This window comes from Ammodytes marinus (genome assembly GCF_949987685.1).
Source record: "Ammodytes marinus genome assembly, chromosome: 3".
NCBI lineage: Eukaryota > Metazoa > Chordata > Actinopteri > Uranoscopiformes > Ammodytidae > Ammodytes > Ammodytes marinus.
Window position 1 is genome coordinate 34,316,280 of NC_137232.1, and position 26,669 is coordinate 34,342,948.

At 40.4% G+C, this 26,669-nt stretch overlaps 1 protein-coding gene across 1 annotated transcript; it reads right to left on the reverse strand.

Annotated features, from left to right (window-relative positions):
- Window positions 1–288: 288 nt before the first annotated feature.
- Window positions 289–6,607, reverse strand: LOC307248481 (high-affinity choline transporter 1-like; the record flags this gene model as incomplete). Its single annotated transcript, XM_080024876.1, has 8 exons — window positions 289–855; window positions 1,907–2,124; window positions 2,592–2,745; window positions 3,499–3,642; window positions 4,446–4,594; window positions 4,948–5,103; window positions 5,451–5,567; window positions 6,424–6,607. The coding sequence occupies 8 exons, from the start codon at window positions 6,605–6,607 to the stop codon at window positions 289–291; spliced, it is 1,689 nt and encodes a 562-aa protein (XP_079881002.1).
- Between the last annotated feature and the right edge of the window lie 20,062 nt (window positions 6,608–26,669).

The window sequence follows — 26,669 nt, forward strand, 5'->3', positions numbered from 1 at the left end:
AACTGCATCCTATTTGGGCGATTCTGACCCACAATCCAGTGCGAACCTGAAGTGACGTCACATCAATGGACCCTCCATATGAAAACAAACAGGGATGAGACGGATATAAAAGCAAGAGGCAAGATCAAGGCGCAATGTTATGATGAAATACATAAGTAAGTGTATGTCCCAATTGTAGCCTACAGGCATCCTAACTAGATAATGTTTATGGTCAGATGTAGTATGTAGGATAGAAAAAAGAAATAGTATGAGATTCGGAAGGCAGGGACAGTTTCAATGTGTTTTCTTTCACATTTCCGTTGTGCTAATCATTGGTTCAGAGGCGTGATCTTGACAAAGTTCATTTTTTTCCAGCTTCTCCTTCTCGCCTAGTTCTTTGGCTTCATCTCTCGGTGTCAGTGGCTGTGGCGAGCTCCGGGCTTTAACCTCAAACACGTCCCACTTCTCAGGAATCGTTCCTTTGTTTACTAGCACAGACGTCCAGTAGGAGAACACCAAGTTGCCAGTGAAAGCCGCCAGCATGCAGATGGTCTTGTGTGGCGAGTACTGGACATAAACGCCGTCCTCGAGAACGCAACCAGGGAAGTGTATGGTCGGTGCTAAGCCTAAGGATGGCTCTCCACTCAATACTCTTAACACCAGCCCTATCAGCCAGCCCATAATAGCCCCGTAGCCGTTGGATATGTCGAAGAAAAGCACGCAGACCAGTTGGGAGAAGATCAAAACGTAGCATATTTCATACCCGAGAAACAGCATTGCCACGACGCTGTTTTTCAGGTTGGTGAGTGACGTGCCAAGCAGACCTCCCACCACCACGGAGACACGGATCACCCACTGGATCTCTCTTTGTGAGGCCTGCAAAGAAATCAGGACATAAAAAAAGAAAAAAAAGATCAGTTGCAGTAAAGCAATGAAGGTATTTTTTTTAACCTTTTATTTATACAGGTAAATCCCATGGAGACCAGAGACTATTGTTCAAGGGAGACCTGTTCCCATTCCCATGTTACCATTCACACACACATTGAAACACCGATAGCAGGTTAACCATCGGGAGCAATTTAGGGTTCAGTGTCTTGCTCAGGGACACTTGGATATGTGGTGGGGAGACGGGAGATCGAACCACCGACCTGAAATGTTTCAGATGCTAATGTGAATTTGTATGCAGATGACACTGTTATATACTGCTGTGCACCTACTCATATACAGGCCATCGAATACTAGCTGAATGCTTTCATGTTGGTCCAAAATACCCTTCTTCAGCTGAAACTCTTTCTTAAAGCTGGGGTATGTGATTTCTGATTGGTCAACATTAACATGAGCGAGGGGGCGCCCTTAGCTCAGTTGTTAACATGAGCTGTACACTTTGTTTGACCATTTAGAGCGAGGCTCCGATTCTCTGTTCTTATTGGCTGTTGGGACTGTCCATTCACTTTGGCACGACTTTGTTGGTGTAGAGCGTGTCAGGGAGGGACCATAGGGGAGGGACCAAAGAGAACAAGTGGAGTGGTTGAGGTATTTGGATTCGAATCTCTATCCCAACTGCCATTTTCTCCCCAAATCCTCCACCCCAGCTTTAACGTCTTTTAATTAAGCTGCTAAGTGCCTTGGCCAGGTCTGTTGGGTATTGAGTGGTTAAGATAAAGGTTATCACAAAGCCACCCTCCACTTTGTTTTTTAGTTTGTCTTCCGAATTCTCATACAGTATCTTTGCAAAGTCATTATCTTGGTGATAGAGGGATGGTCGTGGGTTCAAATCCGACCCATGGACCTTCACTACAGGTCATCCCGCCTCTCTCTCTGTCTCCCCATTTAAACTCTATACTATCTAACAAAGCTTGAAAAATGCCCAAAAAATTAATAAAAAATAAAATAAAAAATAAATTAACAAATTAGTTTGTTTTCTCACGTTGGGCCTCAGGATGGATTTATAGATGTTGCAGGAGAAGATGGAGGCCATAGAGAGCAGAGCAGAGTCAGCTGATGACATCACAGCAGCGGCGATAGCGGCCGTCCCGATGACAGAGACAGCGAGAGGCGTTAGGTGTTTCAGAGCGATGGGCAGGATCATCGCTCCCTCGTCACGTTCCAACGGAGACGGAGAACCATAAGACGTCAGGTTCCAGTCTGGCATGTGGACAGATAGGACAGATACATGGAAGATAGTCATACATATTGATACATTTTTCATTTAACTTTTATTTATCCTCGAGAGACCAATTGAGGGGTGACCCTCATTTTCAATGACGTCGAGTTAATGACATGGAAGATAGTCATTGTTTTTTTTAAGATAATTTTTTGGGCATTTTTTCAAGATGTATTAGATTGTACAGAGTTGAAATGGGGAGACAGAAAGAGAGGGGGGATGACCTGCAGTAAAGGTCGACGGGTCGGATTTGAATCCACGACCACTGCAACGAAGGCCACAGCCAATATGGTATGCGCACTATCAACTACACCAATGGAGTCGCGGGTTCAAATCTGACCCGTGGACCTTTACTGCAGGTCATCCCCCCTCTCTCTCTGTCTCCCCACCCCAACCCTCCAAAAGAGCTGAAAATGCCAAAAAACTATCTTTAAGAAACTGTTAATACCTGTTGAAACAGCCACTGCCCCGATGAGTATTGGAGGAATCGCAAATATCAGGATAAAGAACGCAGCAACAAAGCACGAGACTCTGGCAGCAGACGAGGAGACAGCTGACAAGGTCCTCTGGTGGAAGGCTTGGAATCCAAAGTTCCCCAGCGACTTTTGGGAAAGATTGAAAATGTGATAAAAAATGTTTTTAAATGCTGTTTTTGAGTCCTTTTGTTTAACCTTTATTTCTACAGGTAAATCCCATTGAGACCGGAGATTTTTTACAAGGGAGACCTCTTCACATTCCCACGTTACCATTCACTCACACATTCATACACCGATAGCAGCAGGCTAACTATCGACATTCACACGAGGCAAGGTGGGTGAAGTGTCTTGCCCAAGGACACGACACAAGTGGCAGGGCGGGGATCGAACCGCCAACCCTTTGATCATTGGCCGACCCGCTCGACCACATGATTCTAATCATCAGCAAATGCGATCTTCTGGGGTCGCTAGGTGACCAGCATACAAGTCTTTGTTTTGCCATCTCTATGGCTACTTTTCAAAATCCTAACAGATTGACATGCCCTGCATTCCAATCCCTATACTATCTACTATTTAGATTTTTTTTTTAGGATGTCCCGATTCTTGTGGCCAGATTTAGGATGGTTAGAAAGGTCCAGATGTCTACTACATCCTGCCGAGATTTTTAGTGTTGAAAGCAGACTGAGGAAAGACCGAGGGAAGGAAAACCTCATTCATTATATTGTGATAGCGATTTTATAATGATAGAAAGCCGGTTCCGTATGGGTGAAGTATTGCTTTAATTGTATCAGGACATTATCATAACTTTGGAAGCTCATCTATCTATTCTATTGGGACAGAAGCAAGCAGCAGTCCTTTTGATTTTAAACTTGAGTTTACCAGTAATAGGAATTCATCGATGTACGTCCAGGCAAACTTGCTCTCAAGTCTTCCAATCCACGGTCCCTGGAAAGTGTAGTTCATGGCAGTCTGGGAAATATCCACGGAGGAAGGGTTGGTCATGACAAAGGGGACACAGATCCACTGCAAAGACAAGGAACACACAACAGAAAATGTTGAGGATCTTTCAGTCAATGTTAATTCTAGCTCCCCATTTGGACAAAAGCGGTAGTGTTTTTACGACACCAGCTGTCTTTCCTGAGTGAGCGTATACCCATGACAAAGGCATTGAGAAAAGCTATTTAAAAAAAGCATTCTTTGCACTGATGGTCTTGACAAGTTGGAAATACAAAATTGCAATTTTCACTTGCAGTCTCACTGAGTTGGCTCGTCACGATACGTTTGTGAAAGTCTTGGCCAAAATGTTTCGGGTGCTCGCATTTATGTCTCGCGAACGTCTGGCAAGCGTCGCACAAACTGAATGTCAGTCTCATTTTTGTCGCAAATTAGTCACAATTTAGTTTCATATGTCGCCAAATCTTCACAAAGTTTACGCGTCAAGACAACTTTGCGAGGGTTTGGCGACATATGAATAAATTGCGACTCCCTCGCGAATGCAGTCCCCAACCTGTCACAAACCGTCACAGCCCAGTGAGATAGCGGCTTTAGGTGGTCAAAACAATGTTGCGTTGTCTTTTTTTTTACACAGGTAAATTACACGTTACCATTCACACACACCGATAGCTGGCTAACTATCGACATTCACACGGGGCAAGGTGGGTGAAGTGTCTTGCCCAAGGACACAACAACCATGACACGAGTGGCAGGGCGGGGATCGAACCGCCAACCCTTCAATCATTGGCCGACCCGCTCAACCAACTGAGCCACAGTTGCCCCTGTGTCTCAAAACTACATACAGGGCACACTTTGTAATGTAGCTTCCTCACCAGTGTGAAGAATATGAGGATGAGCTGTATGATGTCTGTGTAGGCCACAGAGTACAGGCCTCCTAACAGGGTGTAGAGAATCACCACCACAGCAGATATCCAGATGCTCGCACCGTAGGACAAATCCAAAATCACATTCATGGTGACGCCTGTAAAACACATATCCATGGTCTTTGATGGGTTCCAGGTTCCATTCATTCACACACAGTCATACTGGTGGTGGTAAACTACCATAGTAGCCACAGCTGCCCTGGGGCAGACTGACAGAAGCGTGGCTGCCATTCCGTGCCAACGGCCCCTCCGACCACCACCTCAAACATACAGCAGTCATACACATTCACACCAGGCAAGGTGGGTGAAGTGTCTTGCCCAGGGACACAACAACCATGACACAGGTGGCAGAGCGGGGATCGAACCGCCAACCCTTCGATCATTGGCCGACCCGCTCTACCACCTGAGCCACAGTTGTCCCCCATGTATATAGAGTGTTAAGATACTGTACCTAAGCTAATCAGTGTCCCAGCCAACCACGTGATGTCGGTTAGCAGAACACCCACGGACTGAAGGGCCGCTACTGCTTTTCCATACTTTTCCTCGAATGGGTGTAACATGGTCACATATCTCTTGTCTCTCATCGGCTTGGCGAACACAAGTCCACCTGGAAAATAAAACAGACAGACAGATGTGCGTGCTGTGGGCAAGATGGATCATTTCTGAATGTAATGTGTTGCTCTGTCTGTGATTTGTGGGGAGGGGGGAGGGGAGGGGAAGGGGGCTGGTATTGTTCTGTTTTATTTTAATTGTATACAGGCCGACTGTGAAGCACTTTGTGTTACCTTAACTGTGTATGAAAAGTATGAAAAAAGTTTAATTTGATTTGATTTGATTTATATATTCAAGAGAAAGAGAACAGAAACATACATCATGTTTTACCCATTTAGGACAAGTTATCAGTCAAGTTATCACTCCCAATTTTAGTTCAGACGGACTTTTAAGAATACCTACCAATGGTAAATGAAACACAGTCAGCTGCTGGGAGCAGAACCGCCGACATCAGTCCCATGGAGGGCGTGTAAAGCATCTCAGATAGTGCCATGATGAAGCATCCTCCAACCCAGGTGGCTAAAGGGTGGTCAGGCCGAAACACAAAGGGTTAGGGCTAGAGGGTTAGAAATTAGTTCAAAGGAGAAACAAGTCCAGACAAATACAGGAGCAGACATAGTTTAACAAGCTACAGTGCTGTACTGTCGCCCCCATGGGGAATTCTGAGTAATTACAACAACACTGTCGGTGCATCTACATGAGGCAAAGCCTTCGGTGATGGTGCATGGATTTTATATCTTCTAGTTAAAGCTGCCGTGCTGAAGCTAGAGCTCAAGGCAAGTCAAGTTTTTTTTTTTTTCTATAGCACAGTTCAGACACAGAAAAGTCTTGATTTGATTTAAAAGAGCTGAGCTCAGTCAAATTGACCAAGTTCAAATGCACAGCATATTCTGATTAATGTCCATATTCTGGTGAAGACAATTTTCTAAATAAGGTGTTTCGATAATTCCCATCCCATCCAAGGAAAATTAACAAGGTCCTCTGGTGGAAGGGCTGGAATCCAAAGTTCCCCAGCGACTTTTGGGAAAGATTGAAAATGTGATTAAAAAAAAATTTAAAAGCTGTTTTTGAGTCCTTTTTTTAACTTTTAGTTATACAGGTAAATCCCATTGAGACCGGAGATTTTTTACAAGGGAGACCTGTTCCCATTCCCACGTTACCATTCACTCACACATTCATACACCGATAGCAGGCTAACTATCGACATTCACACGAGGCAAGGTGGGTGAAGTGTCTTGCCCAAGGACACAACAACCACGACACAAGTGGCAGGGCGGGGATCGAACCGCCAACCCTAAAATTAACCGCAACTAACACAACAGTGCTTGCAGTATTCACAGTGCCATATTTTTGAATCAACAAATCAATACTGCACCTGTCATTGTGAACATCCCCACAACACTCTTAATGCTCCGGTTTCCCAGCAGAGCCATGTCCATTTTGTCAGCTGAGGTTTTGTTTTCTTGCTTCCTGGATTTGAAAGAAGCCCAGATTCCAACTCCAAGAACCAGCAGGTAGAAAAAGACCATCGCGATCACTCCGGGGATACTGACAGCCATGGTCAACCTGTGGGCTGGTAGAAAATATATAATAATAATAATAATAATAATAATAATAATAATAATAATAATAATAATAATAATAATAATAATAATAATAATAATAATAATAACAATAATAATAATAATAATAATAATAATAATAATAATAATAATAATAATAATAATAATAATAATAATAATAATACATTAGATGTATGTGCAGCTCCGGAAAAAAATTAAGAGATCAGTCTGGATTTTTCTCTACATTATTTAATGCAAAAGCTCTAAATGACAAAACATTTATCGAAATTTAGTAGAAATGTTGTCAATGGTTTATATTATAAAACCAAAATGTTCATTCTACTCAAACATATGCCTCTAAATAGTAAAACGAGACACACTGAACATTTGGAGTGGTGTTTTCATTTTTTTCCCAGAGCTGTAGTGTTTTTCCAAATGCTCAAAGACGCTCCACAATAGCAGCTAAATCAGCTGGTAGCAAAAATAAATAAATATAATTTAAGATTGAAAGCTTTATATTCTCACCGGACTTGTTCCCAATGCGGTTTGGAGCGCAACCACAGATGTCCTGTGGTGAAAATATAGTTTAACAAGCAGACACGTTCGATCTTGTCCTCTGACATTGAAGCTAAAACAAAGTGGTATTGTCTTTTGTTGCCAGCAGACTTGTTGCCTAAAAATACAAATTCCGAGGCTGACATAGACTGAAGTCAAAGTCAAAATGATTTCTATATATGTGCTGTACAAGATACAATACAAAACAACATATACGATACATGAGGGAAAAGAAAGGGAGGAGTGTCAGTCTCAACTTTTGTTTAAGGCCAATGCAAAAAACGCCTGAGCGTCTAGCAGCATTACAATATTGCACATATTGTAAATATTTTTTCATCACATTGCACATTGCACATTTCAATTTAACTCATCTACTTTTTACTTTCTATTCTATTTTTTATACATACTGTTTTATATTGTACAACAAATTCAGGACAGGGACAGGCCTGAGCAGAGCCGGCCCAAGCCTTCAGGGGGCCCTAAGCGAAATATGATTAGGGGGCCCCTCTCAATGCGGCCGCTTAGTTCGCTTATGCCTCGGGCCGGCTCTGGGCCTGAGCGTGTACGATACATGGAAAATCTGGTTTGTTCTTTCCAGGAAATTCAGGCACAAACGGCAACAGAGTTTGGAGGCTGTGCACAGCCACCTGCAGCCACCCCAGACAGTAAGCACGGAATACGTCTAAATGCATGTACTTCATTATCGGACACTTTGGTATCATTTAGCATGACTGTATAACATTATAACAACATTTATAGGTCAGGAAAGACGAAAAGTATAATAGGTGCTCTTTAAAGCCAACAAAAAAAGAAAATTTTCAAGCAGTGGTCAATTTTGAGATTTGTCTATTTTGCTTCCATAACATGTCTTCTTTCATATTAATCAAAGATCCAAAATGTACATTTGTTTATGTATGTTAATAATTGTCTGGTTAATGAGACATTGTCTTCTTAAAAACATGCTGAAAATGCATTGTAAAGACCTGTACAGAGTATTTTCTTATCTATATAATGAGAAAAGGCTGTATCTGCGAAACTGAGCATACTTAGTTAGAATGTGCCGAACTTGCATATTTGTTCAAACTTTTCTGGAAAAAATTCCTGCGCAAAATAATTGTTTTAATGTAAGTAATCGACTGGCAACGTTTCATAATGATATAGGCCTACTGTACTGTATATAAGTTCAATATTTTACCCTTTTCACGAGTTAAACAGTTATGAAATGTATTCATAAATGGAACTAAATGTACTTACAGGCAGGTAAAGGAAGACTCGACACACACTCGCTCGAACAGGCAAATGAAAACTGCACTTTCACTGGAATGAAGATGGACTGGAAGAATCTGTTTTTTTTTTTGTTTTTTGTTTTTTTGTTTTTTTACGTGATGCAGGACTGGAAGAATCCGTGTTTGACATCTAGTTCACTGTGTAATAAACACCCCATGACTCACACACACACAGTCTACAAAGAGGTTTAAATTCGTAACTTACTTTAACTTGTGTTAAAGAATTTCCCTTTGGGGACAATAACGTCCAACATCTTTGACTTATGTCTTCAGGTTGACACGAGCAGCCAGGTACAATTTGAAAAAATGTTCCATGAGTTTCATGTCACATACTGTACATACTGCATAGACCAGACCCAGGTGTCACACCATAAGGATGTCTGACGAGTTCTTTACTGCACCTCAGGGCATAGGTGATATCTGTGACAGTGTCCTTTGTTGTTGCCTGCTCCTGTGATAAACCTAGTGAATACTCAAGAAAACCAATGTTATTTTGTAAAATCTGTTGAATATTAAAGGCCTACTTCACCGGTTGGAATATGAAGGTGTATTGAACTCGGAGATCCTACATTTCTCTTTCTGCCTTTTCTCAGGCTAGGATGAACCGATTTCTAAAATGTTTGCACATTTATACTACATAGGATCTCAGATTTCAATACACCTTCATATTCCCACCGGTGAAGTAAGTCTTTAATATGGTGAGAAAAAAATGGTAGTCTGGTCTAGGTGTCGTGAGAAAGTGCTTTACTCTAGTTCCTCACAGAAAGCAAATTAAAAAACGTAGACATTTGACCTAAACTGTATAGGACGCTGAGAGAGTATTATGCCCTCAGATCACAGGGAGTCAAGTGCATACCGTATAGTGGAGCGGCTAAGTGCTTATTTTCGTCAGAATGTTTCAGTTGATGATACAAGCGTGAACATTGGCATGAGCATGAGTCTCCATGGTGTCACTTGACAAGAAAATGGTCGGAGACATTTGAAATTGTGAAATAAGAAAATGTATTAAAGGTCCCATATTATGCTAAATGCACTTTTTAAATGTGTTCCAACATATCCATGCACGGTGTGCCTAGAAAAAAAAATAACAATCTCTCCTTTTCTCACTCTCCCCTTTTCTGAAACCCCCACCCCTCCCCCTCAATATACTCCAGTCAGAATTCTCCCCTTTTCTGACCTCACACACTGGAAAGCCAGAAGCTTCCACTGTGCAGCCCACACCCCTATTTCTTATTGGTCCACGGCCCTGACAGACAGAGGGCGAGGCGTATCTGGCTTCGCTTCCGGACAGGGGGTGGGGGGAGCTCAAAGATTGTATATTTACGAGGGGAGCTGCAGCTCTTTTTAAAAAATAGGCCATTGTGAGATTAGCTGAACATCAGCATAGTACAATAAATTATCTGAAAGTTTTTTTCAGCAAACAATTAAAGAAAAACATATTAGGGACCACTAAGACCATATAATATGGTGTATAATAGAACGTATTAGGGACCACTAAGACCATATAATATGGTGTATAATAGAACGTATTAGGGACCACTAAGACCATATAATATGGTGTATAATAGAACGTATTAGGGACCACTAAGACCATATAATATGGTGTATAATAGAACCGAAAAGTATATAATATGGGAGCTTTAAAAAAAAACTTGGACACAACGACGATGTCAAGTGGTGAAAAAACATGGAGGCTGATAAGAGTGGTCTGCAGTGTTTTATATTTAATATGAAAGTCAGTGTAAAGTGATGGTTGGCCAATGTTCTTGCTCAAAATGGATACTCCTTTTCACTCTGGTTTTTGTGTGCATGTAGGTGAACCTCTCCTTTGTCTAACGGCTTTGTTGAAGGATTAACTACTCATGTACTGTGTGTGCAGTTCACGTGTAGAATAATACACTCAACAAAAATATAAACGCAACACTTTTGTTTTTGCTCCCATTTTTCATGAGATGGACACACTTATGCTTGTGGCATCTGTGGCATTTTGCTGTGAGACAAAACTGCATATTCCAGGGTGGCCTTTTGTTGTGGACAGTCTAAGGCACACCTGTGCACTAATCATGATGTCAAATCAGCATTTTGATGTGGCACACATGTGAGGTGGGATGGATTATCTCAGCAAAGCAGAAGTGCTCACTATCACACATTTAGACAGATTTGTGAACAATGTTTGAGAGAAATGGTACAATTGTGTATCTGGAATGAATTTTAGATCTTTAAGTCCATCTCATGAAAAATGGGAGCAAAAACAAAAGTGTTGCGTTTAAATTTTTGTTGAGTGTACATAAACAGGCAGAGGAGAGAGTTTACAGCAGGATATGCAAATGTTTGTTTAAACAGACGAGTCATGCTTTGTCTACAACTACTCAACGAGACATCAACACTGTTTAAACATAATAAGGCTTCATGCAACGTGTCTGTGTCCCGCTGCTGATATTGTTACATACACACAACACTTTTATTACACAGTGAAAACGTATTCATGATCTTCAAAAACCTACAAGAGCAAAAGACAGAAGGTTACATATTTTCTAAATTTCTAGAGAAAACAAATGTGTGTACCGCATTCAACAGCTTGTTTTAATCATTAATGTGATGTTTTGTTTTACCTAATGAGAACTACACTAGTTGTCATATATATATATATTTTAGTTAAAAAGTTATGAAATGTATTCATAAATGGAACTAAATGTACTTACAGGCAGGTAAAGGAAGACTAGACACACACTCGCTCGAACAGGCAAATGAAAACTGCACTTTCACTGGAATGATTGATTGAAACCTTTATTTATTCAAACTCGAAAGGCATTGAGGTTCTTCCATTCAAATGAAGACGGTTGAATCTGTGGTTTCTATTGTGGTCACTTTGATGCACACCCCATGATTCACATGACTCCCACACACACACACACACACCTTTAAAGGAATATTTCGGCTTGTTTTACACGCTTCTTGTGCGGTGGAAATTTACCACACATTTTTTGAACTCATATTTTCTATTTATGGCTGAGATCAGTAGCTTGACATCCATTATATCTGTTAAGGTTAAGGTAACTTAATATGCACCCGAGGGTAGAATTGGTTGCAGTTAAGAAGAATTGGCTGCTTGCACACACACACACACAGACAATATTTACGACATCGACAGACAGTGACATAACAGTGACAGCAGCAGTACCCATAACCCTTGCCTCAATTCTAATTAATTTTCCACGATATTCTAATAATGTGAGTTTCACCTGTATAACCACTCAAAGCACTCACAGTGCAGAATAACATGTATCTCTCTCTCTCTCTCTCCCTCTCTCTCTCTCACAAACACACACACAAACACATACACACAAACACTCTCTTTCTCACTCTCTCTCTCTCTCTCTCTCTCTCTCTCTCTCTCACACACACACACACACACTCTATCTCTCTCTCTCGTCCCAAGGGTCCACTCAGTTCACCAGTTAAACAGCAATGGTCTCACTCAGCCACCGGCCCCAGGGGCATTGTGGGTAACCTCACTACATTATGCTTTCTATTGATGAGCTGAGAGCACTCAAGAGACCATGGACACACATTAAGCAATTACACACACAAACACACACACACACACACACACACACACACACACACACACACACACACACAAACACATACACATACACACACACACAAATACAAACACACACACAATTGAGTGGTCACATAATGGACTGTCTACATTGAGCACATGATTAGTCAGCTTGAATAACAATCTGTTACAAACGGTGTGACAGGACATAACAAGTTGACATTTTACTCTAAATCTTCAAAGCAAAAAAAATATATATTCTTTTTACAACTGTGAAAAACATGTTTGGATTATAGAAAGAAGGAGAGTAGCTTAGTACTAGCCTGGCTCCGCCCGCCTTCTTACTTCCGCTCAATTTTCATTTCCCTTCAGTAGTCAGTCTGGGTCAGCAGTATATTCGAGGGTTTTCTCAGGATAGATTTTTTACCGGTCCAATCAGCGAACAGAGGGAGCGGCTGATAACAATGACGTTGAGGTCGTGCGCCAGTTTCAGTTGCACTGGGCAGATCCAATAGTTTTAAACTTCAACAGACACCCGCCTTCTAGTGAGTTAACGTTTGTCAATTGAGCGATTCCAGACCTTCTGTACAAATGAAATGAAGTACGATGGTCTGGTAGGACCAGGCTAAATGAAGTACGATGGTCTGGTGGGACCAGGCTAAATGAAGTACGATGGTCTGGTAGGACCAGGCTAAATGAAGTACGATGGTCTGGTGGGACCAGACTAAATGAAGTACGATGGTCTGGTGGGACCAGGCTAAATTAAGTACGATGGTCTGGTGGGACCAGGCTAAATGAAGTACGATGGTCTGGTGGGACCAGGCTAAATGAAGTACGATGGTCTGGTGGGACCAGGCTAAATGAAGTACGATGGTCTGGTAGGACCAGGCTAAATGAAGTACGATGGTCTGGTGGGACCAGGCTAAATGAAGTACGATGGTCTGGTGGGACCAGACTAAATGAAGTACGATGGTCTGGTGGGACCAGGCTAAATTAAGTACGATGGTCTGGTGGGACCAGGCTAAATGAAGTACGATGGTCTGGTGGGACCAGGCTAAATGAAGTACGATGGTCTGGTGGGACCAGGCTAAATGAAGTACGATGGTCTGGTTGGACCAGGCTAGCTTAGGACCCCTCATCTCTAGAAAATATATTTTCTAATGAAAATTAGACAATAATGCAAAAACAACTGAACTTCTTGAACGAAAACCTTCAACATCTGTAGCCATTTTCGCCAAATGTCAACCATCTCAAAAATATGTTTATTCTAGACTCATTTCACTTAACGTGTTATGAATCTATTATATTTTTCATTTTTCATTTCATTCAACCTTTATTTATACGCGAAAGATCAGTTGAGGGGTGACCATCATTTGCAATGACGTTGAGTCAAACAAATGCAAAGCAAAAACAACAATAGATACACAATATACAATGCAAATACATCAAATACAACAACTGATAAAGAGGAGAGAAAAAAAGACAATTTATACATTTAAATAGTGATGTATGAAAGTTTCACTTATTGAATACATTTTAGAAGAATATGATCTTTTCATTGATATTATACTTTCTTAAGATGCACCTGTACATAGAGTGGTTCATAGTTACAAGAGGAAGAAAAAGTTTAAATAATGGAGAGAGCAGAAGGATGAGTAGGAGGAAAGAAAGAGGGATGACGGGGTTGCAAAGGAGTGAGAAGAGGTGGAGAGGTTTCCTTTCATTGGCTGTGCTCTGATGCATGTCAGCATCCTCCACAACCAACCCCCCAGTCACATGAATTAAAGGGTGTGTGTGTGTGTGTGTGTGTGTGTGTGTGTGTGTGTGTGTGTGTGTGTGTGTGTGTGTGTGTGTGTGTGTGTGTGTGTGTGTGTGTGTGTGTGTGTGTGTGTGTGTGTGTGTGTGTGTGTGTGTGTGTGTGTGATGAGTCATACTTTTGTTTTGTGGCAGTCTTTAGTTCCGGCGAGTGGCTTGGTCTACTATGGGTGACAATGACGCAGGCGCACACACTCTCACACACACACTTTCTCACACACACACACACACACACACACACACACACACACAGAGGGGTGAGGTAGTGGCAGTGAAGGGAAATTAAATGGAGAATGAAAAGAAGTTGGAGCTGAGAAAAGCAGAAGGAGAGACTTTGGTTCGGTGAGGTTTACACTTATCGAACCCTTTTTAAACAATTAAATTATATATTTTTTGGCCTTTTTATTTATAAAGCTGTACCACCACCACCACATATAACATTGACACAGATACATATAGTGAAACGTTTTCTGAAAAATGTATTCACAGTCAAATATATATATGAACTATAAAGCAAAGGCAGCATGATCAGAAAACGTCGTAAGCTATTGATGTTTTGATCTTGGCCACTGTTAATTCCTTTATTAAAAGTATTTCTGTTGGACTCTAGTTTTAGATAAGTGGGTAAAAAGGTTCCAAAGTGTTGTCTTATATCGAACAGCCACAGTTGTATCCCTCGCTGATCACTGCTCCATGTTTCCTGTTCTCTTACAGAAAATACACTGCAGTGATTCAGTATTGAATTTTAAACAAACAAAGTTGTGGGGACATTGGGGACGAGACAGATTGTAAAAGAATGATGAGAAATTGCAGCAGCGCGCGCGTGTGTGTGTGTGTGTGTGTGTGTGTGTGTGTGTGTGTGTGTGTGTGTGTGTGTGTGTGTGTGTGTGTGCGTGTGTGTGTGTGTGTGTGTGTGTGTGTGTGTGTGTGTGTGTGTGTGTGTGTGTGTGTGTGTGTGTGTGTGTGATGGGGCCTTGGTGGCATCCTAAATTATCCCACACAATCATTGAGACAAAGGATAAAACAACTGCTGTAGCCCAGATAACTTTCCAGGGCTGTAAAACTGTTTGTGTGCAGTGTTTGGGCCATGTCTGACAAACACTTGGATATATCACTTCAACCAAAGCTCTCTGGATTGTATTTCATCTTTGTTCCAATTCCAGGCCAAGACAATTATTTGTGTAAGGAAACGGCATAAATCATTGAGACATCTAGGTAGGGTCTATTTCATTTTCTTGTCATTTTTCCCCATTAAAGGTGCAGTGTGTAATATGACATCATCAAGAAAGTTCTACAAAGTTCTAGAATGCAACACTCCCTGGGTAACCCCAACCCTTTCGAATAATAACAGAAGCTACAGTGGCCTTCAAGGACAAGAACAATTCAAAATTCTAAACAATGCACCTGATGACATTCCAAATATGACACTTTCAAGATGGCGGCACTAGGCGTTGGTCCAAAATATGCAGAAATATGGACATATATGAGACCCTTTCTAAGGGAAAAAATAATAATTAAAAAAATTATTCCAGCTATTATGCACTAAATTAAATGTACTTCTGGATATTATAATTACTTTCTACAAAATCTGCTAGGAAATAAAACCCAAAATTATACACACTGCAGGTTTAATGGTGGAGTCAGCCATTCTGGAGAACGCTTGTTGTCAAAATCACTTCATGTCAAAATTAGCGACTATCTCCTCATGATGCGCTACCTGTCTGTACTGTGTGTTCACACTGAAAACAACCTGGTGTTAATGCACAGCCTAGGCTCTGTAAACTGGTATTCTAACAAGGGAGGCCAACCATAGCTGGCAACATGCCTATCTGTGAATTAACACCAGATAAGCACAGGTAGCGGGATTGTGAGGAGAAATTCTCTGATTTTGACCAAAAGCATTTTCCAGAATCGCTGATGTCACCTTTTTAAACATGGGCCCCCTTTGTTTACATACCAGTTTACAGAGTTTAGGCCGTGAATTAACACCATACTAAATGATTATTTGTACAGCGCACACACAGTACGGACAGGTATAGCGGATCATGAGGAGATATTCACTGATTTTGACAAAAAGTGATTTTAACAACAATAATTTTCCATATCCACCTTTAAATATCGCTCTGGGTGGAATCTGCCGCGTCACGTCTATGTTAAAAGTAAAGTCTTTTTTTCGATGAGGTGATATTTTGTTTTACACACTGAAGTGAACTTCATTCCAATAAAGCTCATTGAGTTGAACTGAATTGTGGAGAGAGAGAGTTAGCATTGTGCTGACACAGAGGCAGACAGATAAAGGGAGCACAGAGGGAGAAAAGTTGTCTATTAACATTTAGATTTGAAGCATCGTGGAGTGTGATAGTCTCTCTCTCACTCTCTCTCTGTCTCTCTTTCTTTCTCTCTCTCTCTCTCCCTCTCTCTCCCTATCTCTCTCTCCCTCTCTCTTGCTCTCTCTACCTCTCTATCTCTCTCTCTCTCCCTCTCTCTGTCTCTCTTTCTCTCTGTCTCTCTTTCTTTCTCTCTCTCTCCCTTTCTCTTTCTCTCTCTCTCTCCCTCTCTCTCTATCTCTCTCTCTCTCTCTCCCTGTCTCTCTCTCTCTCCCTCTTTCTCTCTCCCCCTCTCTCTCTCTCTTTTTGGTCCATTTGGGTAACTGCTCTCTCCACGCCACATTAATCTGTGTAATTAGGTTTGAGGCGAGTTTTACCTACGTTCTTTTTCCTCTACTAATCTTTTTACTTCCCCACTTCTCTACCACTCCCTTTGCTGTTTCTCATACTTTGTCTCAATCCATCATTCTCTGTATCTTCCTCCTCTTTTATCTTTTCAGCACCATTTATTCCAATGTCTTAAAGAAACATACACTGGTGGTAGGATGGCCTAGAGCAGGGGTGGCCAACCCGCGGCTCGCGAGCCGCATGCGGCTCTTTGCCCAGCTTCGTGCGGCTCTTCAGTTCATATCAAATTATGTGATTATAATTTTTTTTTTTTTTTTATACTTTTATTTTTTGTGTGGGCCTATGTGTGTGCATGTTCGCAAACGTTTCATGCGGCTCTTACGTTCGTTTTACATGTTGTCTATTATTTCATTTTTTATTTTATTAATGTGTAGGCCCTATGTGTATGCCTGTTCGCAAATGTTTAATTGAGGACGCAACATAACGTTCGCAAACGTTTGGTGCGGACGCAACATAAAACTGCCCGCTCAGCTTGGAGGGAGGTTTTCCGTGAGTAAACTATTTGTGTCAAGTTCGCTCCAAAACAGAGTGGGAGAGTTCATATTTTTTGTTGAACGTTATGGCGAGCCATTCTGCCTTATATGCCAGGTGTCATTTGCGCATTTCAAGGCTTCAAATCTTCAGCGCCACTTCAGCTCTCTCCATGCTAAAAGTAAGTCCCACAAAGCAACATGCATAGTAAGAGAAACACGCTATTTTAAATTGTTATATTTTTGTTTGTGGACTTGGTTGAACTGAGAGTTTGTGTGTGAGGCAGTGCACACAATGTTCATTGTTGAAAATGACTGCCCTGTCGTCTTTAGTCCAGTCCTGTCATTATCACAGGGGCGGCCTTAACGATCTGGGGGCCCGTTTCAAGTCCTAGTGTGGGGCCCCCTGTTTTTTTTTGTTTTTTTTTAAATAAATAATGCTTGTGCATGCATGTGCAAGCTCCCTGCAAAAATAAATACGCCCCCCCCCCCCCCTGAAATCTTACTGGCCACCCCAGTGCCCCTCCCCCCCAGTTCAAATGTTATTTTTTATTTTAATTTTATTTTTTTAATTAAATTTTTTTCCTGATATGTATCCTAGTTCAGAGATGATATGTATTTTTTTTCTTTTTTGATAGGTACTTGCCAAGTTCATCACACAAACACTCCAATCCACTGATATGAGATCAGTTTGCAATTTTCAAGTACTAAATTAATGGTAGGACTGTGGCCACTAGAACTGGTCTCTGGTCAGCAAAGGTCTTGAAAACAGCATAAGTGTGCTTGTGACATGCGTGCCACCAATGCATGTGTATAGGCACGTGTCCCAGCAGATTTTTGAAATCTGAATAAAAAAATTAAAGTTTGTAGTTAGCGAGTGTAACATGTTCTTAGCAAGGGCAGACTTTCATAAATAAAGGTTTATTTTTTTAGCAAGATATTTGGTCAAAAGCTAGTGGTCATCCGTCCCTCTGTCCAGTTGTTAGGCATCTGGCTGCTAGCAAGTTATGTTGTCTTGCTAATTTTACTATTCATCTGAGCTGAAATAAATATTGACTTTTTCCTTTATTATCTTCGCCAGAATGCACCAGAATGCTTAGATTACATGTTAAAAACACAAAAAAATCTTCTGGGGGGGATGCCCCCAGTCCCCCCATCAGGGGTTTAGTTTTCTGACAAACATTACAATGGATACTACCATGATTTGGGCATTTGGGATTATAAATCATCTTTGAATTGGTTGTACAGCATATCACATGCTATTCATTCCACTCTAGCTCTGTGGCCCACCTTGGCCACCCCCAGTCAAAATTTCCTGGAATCGCCACTGTGTGTACCCGTGTGTACGATGTGGCTCTTTGCAGTAACACAGTAAAAAATGTGGCTCTTTGTCTCTGACTGGTTGGCCACCCCTGGCCTAGAGGAAAGGGGGCCAACCAGTAACCATGAGGTCTCTGGTTCCTCCTCCCAGTAACCATGAGGTCTCTGGTTCCTCCTCGCAGTAACCATGAGGTCTCTGGTTCCTCCTCCCAGTAACCATGAGGTATCTGGTTCCTCCTCCCAGTAACCATGAGGTCTCTGGTTCCTCCTCCCAGTAATCATGAGGTCTCTGGTTCCTCCTCCCAGTAACCATGAGGTCTCTGGTTCCTCCTCGCAGTAACCATGAGGTCTCTGGTTCCTCCTCCCAGTAACCATGAGGTCTCTGGTTCCTCCTCCCAGTAATCATGAGGTCTCTGGTTCCTCCTCCCAGTAACCATGAGGTCTGTGGTTCCTCCCAGTAACCATGAGGTCTCTGGTTCCTCCTCCCAGTAACCATGAGGTCGCTGGTCCGATCCCCGGCACCGGACAGGAGGGTGTTAGTTGTAAAACTAGCCAAGGCTGGTATTACGTCTACGGTGCTCACCATCTCTACCATTGTGTCCTTGAGCAAGACACTTAACCCCAAACTGCTCCAGGGGCGCTCCAGGTTCCCCCTCTGGAGTGTGGGAGCTTCTCTCGATTCACACACAGCAACCTGGAAGGACTGAGTTCAATTATTCATGTTGGAATAGAAGGACGTTTTCACACCTATTAATCCACACCAAGGTCTGAGGCAGGTCCACCGTAGCTAGCAACATGCCAGTTTACAGAGCCTAGGCCTTGTATAAACACTGTTCTTTTTCTGCGCACACACAGTACAGACAGGTAGTGGATCGTGAGGAGAGATTCACTGATTTTGACAATAAGTGTTCTCCAGAATCACTGACTCCACCTTTGAGACAACAAGGGGAATCAATCTCTTACTCGACCTCTCTTAATGTTTGTCTGCAGGTCTCTGTATCTGTGTGTGTGTGTGTGTGTGTGTGTGTGTGTGTGTGTGTGTGTGTGTGTGTGTGTGTGTGTGTGTGTGTGTGTGTGTGTGTGTGTGTGTGTGTGTGTGTGTGTGTGTTTGTGCATACTGTTTGTCTGCAGGTCTCTGTATCTCTCTGTGTTATTGATGGAAAGTCTGCAGGCGCTGACACGACAGACACTCTGGTAGCACTCAGGCACAAGTACCACACAAGCCACTGTATAACTGTGTGTGTGTGTGTGTGTGTGTGTGTGTGTGTGTGTGTGTGTGTGTGTGTGTGTGTGTGTGTGTGTGTGTGTGTGTGTGTGTGTGTGTGTGTGTGTGTGTGTGTGTGTGTGTGTGTGTGTGTGTGTGTGTGTGTGTGTGTGTGTGTGTGTGTGTGCGCAATGTGTGCTGTCTAGCCCTGGCTGCCGTCCCTTCTCTTCTTTGGGTTACATCCCCGAAACAGTCATAAAGACAAACAAGACCAGGACAGAAACAGTTTAAAAAGTTTCACATTAGTTTCTTTATTGATAAATGAAAACAAAAGCCCAGTTTCCTGCTTGTGTCCTGATCCGTTTTTCGTACCTGCCGAATGATTTCCCGAAATAGCAATTTATTTCCGATCCTGAGACACTGAGAGATCTATAGACAAGGAGTTGAACTTTAAACTATATTCTTTTCTGGTCTATGTCATAAGCATTGTGTGTGAGAGAAGGTTTTCAGAGAGTAGTTTGTGGGGAGACAGAGGAAAAGACCATTAGAGTATTCTAACTTGCTGGACATAAAAGGACGGATCAGTTTCCGATGAAAAAAAATTCAACAATTTTTTATTATTTTTTTGTAGCATATAGCCTACATCAGGAATTTATAGAAATATTTTGATTATGTGGTAAATTGAATTGTCTAATATCAAGAGTTTGCTGACCGTGCATGTCTAAAGGTTGAGGTCACGGGGAAGAAGTAGAACATCCCTAGATGGACGTGTGTTTGACTTGGTGTTGCACAAATGATGAAACGATCTGTCTATTAGTAGAAGACTTAAGACACATGATACACCCCACACACAGATATAAACGAGTCCTTTAACTAGCAAATTAGGTGCCATGCGGCTCTCTCAGCCTGCTGCTATCATGCTCCATGAAATCCTCTATGTCTGATGTCTGATGGAAATCTCCTGAAATAAACCTTCCTGAAACACAATAATGATTGTCCAGTCTCGCCCTTGTCTTGGTCGCCATGGGGAAACAATCGGCTACTACAATCACAACAATGTCATTTTAGGATCAAATTTAAATATTGTTTATTGCATTTTTTTGATACATTTTTAAAATTTCAATACTTTCCAAAAGGGAACATTTTAACAATCTTCTATTTCGCCTTGTGGTCGACAAAACAAAAACGATGTCCTTGTCTCGGGAAAAAAAAAAATATCGAAAACTCAATCATCATCAATCATCAAGTTTTTAGGAAAAACAAGACCAGGACAGGAACAGTTTCAAAAGTTGCATATTCATTTTTTTATTGATAAATGAAAATAAATTATTGAGAAAATCAGGCTCCTGCTTCATCTTGTCTGTCTTTTTTTCTCGCGAGTGACCCGTTAGCTCTACATTATCCCTTACATAACTGAGCATTAACACTTACTTAATGTTTGATAGGTATTAACTTAGCATTAATAGCATTAACTAACAGTTAATTAAAGTACCCTTATTGTTAAACCTGCAGTGTGTAGAATTTGGGGTTTTATTTCCTAGCAGATTTTGTAGAAAGTAATTATGATATCCATAAGTACATTTAATTTAGTGCATAATGGCTGAAATTTTTTTTTTTATTATAATTTTTTCCCTTAGAAAGGGTCTCATATATGTCCATGTTTCTGCATATTTTGGACCAAAACCTAATGCCGCCATCTTGAAAGTGTCATAGTTGGAATGTCATCAGGTGCATTGTTTAAAATGTAGAATTGTTCTTGTCCTTGAAGGCCACTGTAGCTTCTGTTATTATTCAAAAGGGTTGGGGTTACCCAGGGAGCGTTGCATTCTAGAACTTTGTAGAACTTTCTTGATGATGTCATATTACACACTGCACCTTTAAGTGTTACCGAAATATTAGTTACAACATTCTGTACATTTTATTATCACCGTAATCTTTTCAAAATTAGCAAAAAACTTCCCTGAAAAAAACTTGTGATTCACTACATGATGGAAGCGATTGGCATTATAGGGTTAAAATGTTAGAATGTACGGTAGGCTTTTTAAGTGGTTTGACATGGCCGTTAACCTGTTAACCCGCCGGCTCACGGGCCCTAACCTAATCATAACCCTTTACTCTAACCCTATTAAGTCTCTGTCTCTGACACTAAAACCATAACCCTGCCTGGGCTTTATTTACTGGAGTGGTAAGGGGTTCAGATCTCTTACTCAAGCTGAGATGAGAGCTTTCCATTTTAACCTGTATTTTTTATTTAATTTAAATGTTCTATTTCTATTCATTTACTCTTTTCTAATGTGTTTTATGTATTCTAATCTTGCCCCTGTAAAGCACTTTGAGTGGCCTTATGTTTGAATTGTGCTATAGAAATGAACTTGCCTCGCCTTGTCTAACCCTCTAACCTTCCTTCTATGACAGAGTTCAGGCAAAGTTTGGGAACGTTAAATTGTTTATTTGATCAATTCCTCTGCAGTGAGAATTGATGGGACTATAGCTGCTTGGTATCAGTGAAGGCAAGGCTAATGTGTTCAACTTAATTTCTATAGCACAATTCAGACATGATGCAATTCAAAGTGCTTTACAGGGACATAGCACTTTTAGTAGAGTTTAGTATAGTGGAGCAGGTACTATGAAAAAGCAGCTTGAGATACATACAGCTCTGGAAAAAATTAAGAGACCACTCCAAATGTTCAGTGTCTCTCGTTTTACTCTTTATAGGCATATGTTTGAGTAGAATGAACATTTTGGTTTTATAATATAAACTACTGACAACATTTCTACCAAATTCCAATACATTTTTTGTCAATAAGAGCATTTCCAATAAGTAATGTAGAGATGAAGATTTAAGAAAAATCCAGACTGGTCTCTTAATTTTTTCCGGAGCTGTAGATTACCAAATAGGACAAAGTATTTCCTGTCCTGAAGATATGACTTGAACCACGTGAGTATTGTTTTTCAGAACCATCAAAACAGTAGTGTTTGGTGAACTGTGTGAAAAGCATCTCTGAGATCTCATAAAGAAGCTAAAATGTTGCTAGCCTGGGACAACAATGACCAGACAAGACAAAGCAGCTGTGCAACTAACACACAGTTACTACTATTCTCTCTATCTCTCTCTCTCTCTCTCCCTCTCTCTCCCTCTCTGCCTCTCTCTCCCTCTCTGCCTCTCTCTCTCCCTGTCTCTCTCTCTCTCTCTCCCTCTCTCTCCCTCTCTCTCTCTCTCTCTCTCTCTATCTGCTCTGACAAAGCCCCCCCCCTCCCTCCAATCCCCCTCTGTCTATAATCCCATTATGTGTAGCAATGACCTGTCGGTTTCAATCTGTGATGTTGTCATGCCAACCTCCCGCCATGGGCTCCTTGGCCAATGGGAAGCCCCGATGCTGATTAGCTGTGCGGTGATCTCGTTAGTTGGCCCCGCCCACTACAGAGGAGACACCCCGCGATGGAATACACTGGAAAGAACAGAGGGATTTTAGGATGATGTCATACACCTTCTGGCAGATGAATTCAACTACAGTAAACTAAGTAAAAATGACATTCTAAATGAAAAGTATGACATGGCCAAGTTGGGGGAAGAATAGGGTGAATTCGGGGAAATCTGGGAAAACATTTTTGGGATGCAATTTTTCAGTTCAGCGACTTTGGATATATATCTAAAACGGTAACACTTTACAATAAGGGTACATTAATTAATGGTTAGTTAATGCTTAATAAGGTTTAACTAACCATTAGTTAACTGTTAACTAATGTGTCTAGTAAGCATTTACTAATGGTATTCATGTTAACTAAGGTATTAATTACTACATTATGTACTGTTTATAAATATCCTATATTAACCTTAGTTAACCCATTAATTAAGCTTGAACCAACAGTTGATTAATATAATAATAAGCATTAATTAACTGTTGACAAATGTCATTTTTGTAACATTACTTAAGCATAATTAACCATTTATTAATGCTCTTTGTGACCCTTATTGTAAAGTGGGAACCATTTATCCATTAAGTAACACTTAATAAATGCACACCAGTGCTGAATAGGCATTACTGTAGTATAATTAACCTTAATAGGCATTACTTAAGTGTAATTAACCATTTATTAATGGACTTTGTGACCCTTATTGTAAAGTGAGAACCATTTCTCATGAATTAGCACCTAATAAAGGCATACTAGTGCTGATTAAGCATCACTTGAGCATAATTAACCATTTCTTAATGTTATTTGTGACCCTTATTGTAAAGTGGGAACCATTCATCACTTGTTACACTTAATAAATGCAAAATAGTGCTGAATAAGGATTACCTAAATACAATCCATCAATCAACAATGATCTTTGTGACCCGTGTACATTCTCTATAATAACAATATTAAACATACTAAAATATTTCCAACTGGAAATCAATTCATGACAACAATCTGTTATCAACACAATTCAGTCACAATTTAAAAAAGAGAGAATTTTATTTTATTTTGAAACACAAATTATATCCAGTTTAATGATTTTCTCTGAAAGTAACAAACAGGAGGAAATGGATCACTAACAGCAATGGTGAAACACACTGACTCAACAGTTAGGTTTAACAGGTAAATATGTATTTTCTACTCTCTCTTCCTTGAAGTGTATATATCATTGTTGCAACATAAACAAAAATAAAATACACAAAGAACATAACAGTTTCATTTTTAATTATGGACTAAAGATAAAACAAAATAATGATCACTCTCTTGTGACTAAACTCTAGTTAACCTGAGCACATATGTATTTAATTTAACCTTTATTTATACTCGAAAGATCAGTTGAGGGGTGACCCTCATTTATAATCTCTCGCTCTCTTTAGATCCAGTTCTTGGGTTTGCTGGCCACTCCAGGCCTGGGTGCTCCTCTCCAAATGAAGCAGTTGGGCTGGAATCCAAGAATCTTGTCTAATCACCAAGTTGATGTACATGGAAAAAATTAAAATAATCAGTTAACAGTTCAGATGCATTTTTGTTTCCTTTATCTAAATCATTATAGCATAGCATTACGGTTCCACATTATGTATTATTATAACATAATGCATTGCATTGCTTAACTGAAATATCTTTGGTACCTTAATCAAATACAATTCTCACTGAACCTTTAACAAGTTGACACTATTTTTTCATTCAAAAAACATGTAATCTCTATGACCATTCTACAAAACATATGCTCAGCTTTAGCTCATTTTAGCAAGAAATAGCAACATGCACTTTGCATATGGAATAATGTTAACATTTATTCACATACGTTTTGGTGTCCATGAACACACACTTTATTTAGCCACCACTACAATTACTGCTAAAAGTTACCTGTGAAGCTAGCCAGCACAAGCCTCATGCTAACGCTGCTCATATAGCAGCACGCTAATGCTAACGTTGCTATGCTAGCGGAAGGCTGTGTCGCTACTCGCTAATATATTTCAAAGTATTCTTGCATACACACAACTATATCATCTCACTAACACCTTAATTAACTCACCAATAATTTCATTTGGCTAATGGCAGCATAACTGTAACCACCACAGGTCTTTTGTGTGAGAATAATGGGTCGGTCAGGTCAAGCTGGCTTTAAGCACGTAGCTCAGCTGCTGCTTTTACTGTCCAGGCACACATCCGTCTTTCTATCCTCCCAGTGGCCAGCATCCAGTAAAAAACGAGATCTATAGGTGATTTATATGATCAATAATAGACTATTGATAATCAACAATGACTGTAGAGGGAATGCATGTATGTATGCAATGTATTTTCAACTTTGGGAAGGTGAAAATATGTTTGGAGACTTTACTTAAGAAAAATATTTCTTTACAAACCTTATTGACATTAGGATTACCCACGTTTTTCAAGCACTTGAACTCACCCAGCGATCAGCCAGCAAGAAAGAGGATGTGTGTCTGGACAGTGAAGCAGCAGGCCAGCAGCTATGTGCTTTATTCTCACAAAAGACCCGTGGTGGTTACAATTACAGTATGCTGCCATTAGCCCAACACAATTATTGGTGAGTTAACTAAGGTATTTGTGAGATGATATAGTTGTGTGTGTGTGTATGTAAGAAAGGAATCATGTGAAATATATTAGTGATGCAGCCTCCCGCTAGCATAGCACCGTTAGCATGAGGCTTGTGCTGGCTAGCTTCACAGGTAACTTTTAGCAGTAATTGTAGCGGTGGCTAAATAAAGTGTGTGTTTATAGACACCAAACCATATGTGAACACATGTAAGCATTTTCCATATTCAAAGTGCACGTTGCTATTCCAGGCTAAAATGGGCTTAAGCTGAGCATGGGTTGTGTAGAATGGTCATAGAGATTACATGTTTTTTGAATTAAAAAATAGTGTCAACTTGTTAAAGGTTCAGTGACAATTTTATTTGATTAAGGTACCAAAGATATTTCAGTTAAGCAATGCAATGCATTATGTTATAATAATAATACATAATGTGGAACCGTAATGCTATGCTATAATGATTTAGATAAAGGAAACAAAAATGCATCTGAACTGTTAACTGATTATTTTCATTTTTTCCATGTACTTGGTGATTAGACAAGATTCTTGGATTCCAGCCCAACTGCTTCATTTGGAGAGGAGCACCCAGGCCTGGAGTGGCCAGCAAACCCAAGAACTGGATCTAAAGAGAGCGAGAGATTATAAATGAGGGTCACCCCTCAACTGATCTTTCGAGTATAAATAAAGGTTAAATTAAATACATATGTGTTCATTCAAATAACAGTGATAGGGCCAGGTTAAACTAGTGTTTAGTCACAAGAGAGTGATCATTATTTTGTTTTATCTTTAGTCCATAATTAAAAATGAAACTGTTATGTTCTTTGTGTATTTTATTTTTGTTTATGTTGCAACAATGATATACACTTCAAGGAAGAGAGAGTAGAAAATACATATTTACCTGTTAAACCTAACTGTTGAGTCAGTGTGTTTCACCATTGATTTTAGTAATCCATTTCCTCCTGTTTGTTACTTTCAGAGAAAATCATTAAACTGGATATAATTTGTTGAAGAAACTATTTTGGAGTTCTTTGACGGTATTCATGTCAAATGTGAGAGCCGTGTTTCCAAATAAAACTAAAGATTCTAAATAAAA